The sequence below is a fragment of the Solanum stenotomum genome, chromosome 12, assembly GCF_019186545.1.
Source record: "Solanum stenotomum isolate F172 chromosome 12, ASM1918654v1, whole genome shotgun sequence".
NCBI classification, from domain to species: domain Eukaryota; kingdom Viridiplantae; phylum Streptophyta; class Magnoliopsida; order Solanales; family Solanaceae; genus Solanum; species Solanum stenotomum.
This window is the reverse complement of record NC_064293.1, coordinates 11,784,795-11,790,605: the sequence shown is the minus strand read 5'-3', so window position 1 is coordinate 11,790,605 and position 5,811 is coordinate 11,784,795. Positions and strand designations below refer to the sequence as shown.

Sequence of the window (5,811 nt, the reverse complement as noted above, 5' to 3'; positions counted from 1 at the left end):
CACTTGTAACTACTAATAATCTGGCCTCGGAGTATAGTGTTCATTTGAGTGATTCAAAAGACTATCAATTTTTTGTTGGATGTCTCCAATACTTGGCGCTAACACCGCCTGACATTGCATTTTCTACCAATCGACTAGTTCAGTTTTCACACAGACCAACTACAAATCATTTGGTCTCTCTTAAGAGGATGATCCGCTATCTTGCTGGAACAATAGATAAAGGGATTTATTTTTCCAAGGAATCTCCTTTGGTTTTACATGCCTTTTCTAATCCTGATTGGGCTGGAAATTGTGATAATCGTACCTTTACTAGTGCGTATATCATCTTTCTTTGTAAAAATCCAATTTTCTGGTGTTTAAAAAAGCAGCGAACAGTAGCTCACTCATTTACTGAAGCTGAAGTATAGATCAGTTGCTTCTACTGTTGTTGAATTGTGTTGGGTCCAGAAGGCACCAGTGATCCATTGTGATAATTAAGGTGCAACTTACCTTTCTACAAATCCAGTCTTCTATTCATGAATGAAACACTTGAAATTGATTATCACTTTGTTCGTTCTATAGTTCAATGGGGTTAGCTTCAGGTTGCTCACATTTCAACAAAGGACCAGCTTGCTGACTTATTAACGAAGCCGCTCTCACGCCATGACTTTGAACGGTTTCTGTCCAAGATTGGTGTCTCTGATAGACCACCATCTTTAGGGAGTGTATCAGGAATATTCCATATTCATATTATGCAGATCCTCCTCTTCAATGTCATCTCCTTATTTGGTGTAGAGTCATAGCTCCCTTTTAAGGTACATTATTAGCTTTCCTAATTTGTGGATATTTTCCTTACTAGTTCTTTATTTCCTTTCATGTCAATGCACTCTATTATGTATAAAACAAAGACAGTTGTACATCAATAAAATGCAAGACTTACATATAACTGGCCGTGAAGAATCGGAACGTGACACAAACTAATAGGAAAACTAATTAAGATTAAAACTAGGAATGACAATGGGTTGGGACAAGACGAGCTATTTTTCAAAAAAAATTGCGGGATGGATTGTAATTTATGCGGGTTTAAATAAAAAAAAATTCTAAAAGATGTGAATTTGCCTTATAAAATCCTGTAGCTATAATTTTGCTGAATCAAAATTGGAATATTTTTTTATAAATTCATTAAGACCGGTAAATTTTTTCATACACTAGCCTAAAGGACACTTTCTCGTGTTTTTCCTTGTTTCATGTTTTAGGAATTAGGAATTTGGAAGTTCATATCATATACTAGTGAACATCACTCACTAAATTTTTTAACGTTTTTCGTGAAAAAAGTTATAAAAAGTTGTAATTTATGCGGGGAGGATTTACAGAAAATCATGCTATGTGGGATGTGGGCAGATGGGTGTACTGAAGTCCTTATGATTTTATGTGAATTTTCCCCGTCCCGTCCCACCTCATTTGCCATCTTAATCAAAGCTACAAATAAAGAGTACTTAAGTAAGAACAAGAATTGAATTTCTTAGAAAGAGCACAATTTTTTGTTGGTCTTTCACCAGCTAGCACTCCCAGTGATGAAACAATCTAGACAGCCAAAAAGTAAGAAAGAAAACAAGGATGGGGAATTTCTGACAAAAAGGAAGAAAACAGAAAATAGCAAAACAAAAAATAAAAAGAGAGTAGAAAATGAAACATGGACCTTGGATGATCTTGTGGTAGGTCTGGAGAAACGAGACAAAGAGGAGGACGACGAAGGAATCACAGGTGAGTTGGAATGGTATATGTTCCATTCTGGGAATTGTAAACCTTAGGCTTAAATGGTAACACCTTCTTCAATTTATGTAACACTAATAACATTTTTTTTCTTTTTCTTTAGAGAAAGATGAGAAGCAAAGAAAGAAACAGTGTAAACGAATGAGATTTTTGTGAAATCGAATGTTGATTAGGGGAGTCAAAAATCACGTCTCCCTTTGTACCAAACTACCAATGATCCATATATCAATGATCACAAAACTTTCACGTTCGAAACAAAAAAAATTACAATCTATTGGACTGTTCTTGGTTTAGTTGTTGATTCTTGCTTCAATGGTAAAACAAACAAAAGGAAATAAATTTAAATAATCTTTACGGCAGCTAAGTTGAAGCTCCTGGGCTACAACACTGAGGAGACCAATGCAAGGCATCTTGAACAGTAACAAACGATTCAATGAATGAAAATGTGGTATCAGAAATAGCATACAGAGCAGAAGAATCATGGTCTATTTCAAGGGCGGATTGAACAAGGGAACCGATTCATAACTATAGCTAGCCGGTCTGAAGGCCCCATGCAAGTTCTCTATTACAAAGCACATTAGTTGCTACAAGAGAGTCAATTTTAATCCATTAATGCTCCCACTATATCACTACCCGAGACTACCCTCTAGTCGTAATATGGTGCTTAGCGCCACAAGTGACCCCAAGCTAACTCATTGACTAGCATGACACTAAGATATGAATACACCGATGCAAAAGCTAAATCTGAAATAGGTTTATTAAACTCAAAACAACAAGTATCTGAATAATAATAAGCTGGAGCTAATGTGACTGTCTGAAAGCCTCTACTAAGATGAGTTGCTAGCACAAGCCCCTAGCTAACTCTATTTGTCTGGAAACTGAAACAGTAACAACTGAATGAAATATATAGGTCGTCCTCGAAAGATGAGGACTCACCAATAACACTACCAAGGCCGATCTGAAGTTGTACTAACCGTGGTCTGAGTGTTGAACATCCGAATCTATATTATAGCCAATGACGTCTATAATGCTTGAGCCCGCATCTGAAATTGGACGTGCTGGGGAGGGGGTGGAAATACTGTTGGTAAAGGACGAGAGCGGTTAACATGATGAAGCACCCGAATTTGACGCACTATAGTAACATCAGTAGCAAATTGGAAAGGGATCTCCTTCCATTTGCATCTACAGATGGGGCAAAGGAGGTTCCCATGCTTAACATTTTCGCCAATGCAGCTGAAGTGAAAAGAATGGCAGCATTCAGCAGTAAATATGGCCTTACCTTTCTCAGCTTTCATACTCCTAAGGCAAATCACACATGTTTCTTGCAACAACAATATAATTGAATACAAAAGCAACACACTAATCTTCACTCAAAATTCGTACAATTTACATAGCAAAAAGGCACAAATATAAAACTAAAATAATCTCATTAGGTCCTAATCTCATTTTTTATTCTTCTTTTGTGAAAGTGATGTTTGAACTAGCTTGAGCGCACATCAACTACTTAACTAGGTATAGGTTATTTTCTTCTTTTAGTTAATGATTCTTTTATTTCTGAAAATGTACTAATAAAATTAATTAACCAAAAATGTATACTATTGATTCAAATTATGATTATTTTGAATTAGTTAAAATAGTTTTAAAATATTTATGGCAAAAAAAAAACTCAAAATAGGGGAGAAAAATATTATATTGTAAATTATGGAGAGATATGAGTCAAATTTAAAGGAAGATCCCTGAAATTATACTTGAAATTAAAATAAAAGGTGTTTTAATTGATTACAAAAATCAATTTAAAACGTTTGTATGGTAAAATCCAACAACGGTCAACGTTTTATATATATCTCGCCACAAAAAATTGATACCCCTGTTGCTTTTATAATGGCGTTAAAATAAAATTAAGGTGGACAATATTATATTGTAGAATTGAATTTCTTTAGTTCAGTAATCAATACCGAGAAAAATGTAAAAAATAATAATTCAATATATACCCTCATCGATACATTGAAACTAATAGTAAAATTAATAATGATCAAAACTAGGGAATGAGATGTGACAAGACAGGGTAGGTTCAAATTATATTTTTCATAAATTTATGCAGAACAGATTGCAATTTATATGAGTTTAAATAAATATTTTTTTTAAAAATTGTAATTTATATGGGGATGATTTACAACAAATCACGCTATATGGGGTGGGGGTGGGTGGATTGAAGTCTTTATAATTTTAGGTGGATTTTCTCTGCAACTATCCCGCCCCGCCTCATTTGCCATCTTAATCGAAACTACAAATAAATGGTACTTAAGTAAGAACAAGAATTAAATTTCACTTAGAACCAACACAATTTTTTGCTGGATTGTTGCCATCTGCCACTCTTAGTGGTGAAGCAATTTAAATATTGTCGAAAAGTAAAAAGGGAAATAGAGATGGAGAATTTAAGACAAAAAAAGGAGAAAATGGAAAATCGTAAAACAAAAGATAAAAAGAGACGAGAAATGAAAACGGACCTAGGATGAACGTGTGGTGGGGTTGGGTAAACGAAACAAGGAAGACGACGACGAAGGAATAGCAGGTGATTTGGAATGGTGTGTCTCATTTTGGAAATTGTTATCCTTACGCTTAAGTGAGAGCGCCTCCTTCAGTTTGTGCCAGGAATTGTTATCCTTACGCTTAAGTGAGAGCGCCTTCTTCAGTTTGTGCCAGACCATCAATTTTCTTTTTCTTTTTCTTTTTCTTCGGAGAAAGATGAGAAGTAGAGAGATAGAAAGAGTGCAAATGAATGATTTTTTGTCAAACTCAAAGTCGATCGGTTATGAATATATAGTGAGAAGTGGAGTTTGGTGATAAATACAGATAGGATTGAGGTAATTTTAGAGATAATTTAACATTAATTTGAGTAACGCATGAGTTTCAAAAATTTATTACAGTGTCATTGAGGTCAATAATTTAAAGAAGGCTTTCAAAAAGTTAATTAATTTTTTTCTTTTGTAAAAATTTAAGAGTTCATATATATAAAATCCTTGGTATTCAATTATTAATAAAAACTAGCAAGAAATTATATTACAATATTTAAAGCAATCCCTAAGTTATATGTGTTGGTTGGTAAGTAGTTAATTCATTATTTACTAATTTGAAAAGAAAAAAGATAAATAACTCGCTAAAGTTAAGTTATATTATTATTGATAGAATGGTATATTCATAATTTTAATTTATCAATCTAGACTATAATTATTTTGCTTACAAGATTTTACATAGATTATTTTACATAATAGTCCTAGGAACGTGTGTTGCACGTGTGTCCCATGCTAAATTGTGTGGAGTTGTTATAATGATATATATATGTATATATATATATATATACACACACACACACTTGAACATGTATGTTGCCCATTTATCCCATACTTAATCAAAACTTAGGTAGATTTTCTCCGCAACTATTCCGCACCGCCTTATTTGCCATCTTAATCAAAACAACAAATAAAGGGTACTTAAGTAAGAACAAGAATTAAATTCCACTTAGAACCAACACAATTTTTTGCAGGTTTGTTGCCATGTACCACTCTTAGTGGTGAAGCAATTTAAATATTGTCGGAAATTAAAACGGGAAACAGGGATGGAGAATTTTAGACCAAAACAAGGAGAAAACGTAAAATAGTAAAACAAAAACTAAAAAGAGAGGAGAAATGAAAACAGACCTTGGATGAATGTGTGGTGGGGCTAGGTAAACAAGACAAGGAGGACGGCGACGAAGGAATAGCAGGTGATTTGGAATGGTGTGTCGCATTCTGGGAATTGTTATCCTTACGCTTAAGTGAGAGCGCCTTCTTCAGTTTGTGCCAGACCATCAACATTTTTTTTCTTTTTCTTCAGAGAAAGATGAGAAGCAGAGAAAGAAAGAGTGTAAATGAATGATTTTTTGTGAAATTCAATGTCGATCGGTTCTGTATATATAGTGAGAAGTAGAGTTTGTTGATAAATACACATAGAATTGAGGTAATTTTAGAGATTATTTAACATTAATTTAAGTAATGCACAAATTTCGAAAATTTATTACAG

At 33.8% G+C, this 5,811-nt stretch overlaps 1 protein-coding gene across 1 annotated transcript; it reads right to left on the bottom strand.

Moving 5' to 3' along the window:
- Positions 1-2,774: 2,774 nt before the first annotated feature.
- Positions 2,775-5,606, bottom strand: LOC125846302 (E3 ubiquitin-protein ligase WAV3-like). Its single transcript, XM_049525687.1, has 3 exons — positions 5,451-5,606; position 3,744; positions 2,775-3,073 (listed from the first exon to the last, which is right to left on the bottom strand). The coding sequence occupies exons 1-3, from the start codon at positions 5,604-5,606 to the stop codon at positions 2,775-2,777; spliced, it is 456 nt and encodes a 151-aa protein (XP_049381644.1).
- Between the last annotated feature and the right edge of the window lie 205 nt (positions 5,607-5,811).

Excerpts from the sequence above, each read along its gene's own strand:
- LOC125846302 (XM_049525687.1), bottom strand. The coding sequence starts at position 5,606 with ATGTTGATGGTCTGGCACAAACTGAAGAAGGCGCTCTCACTTAAGCGT.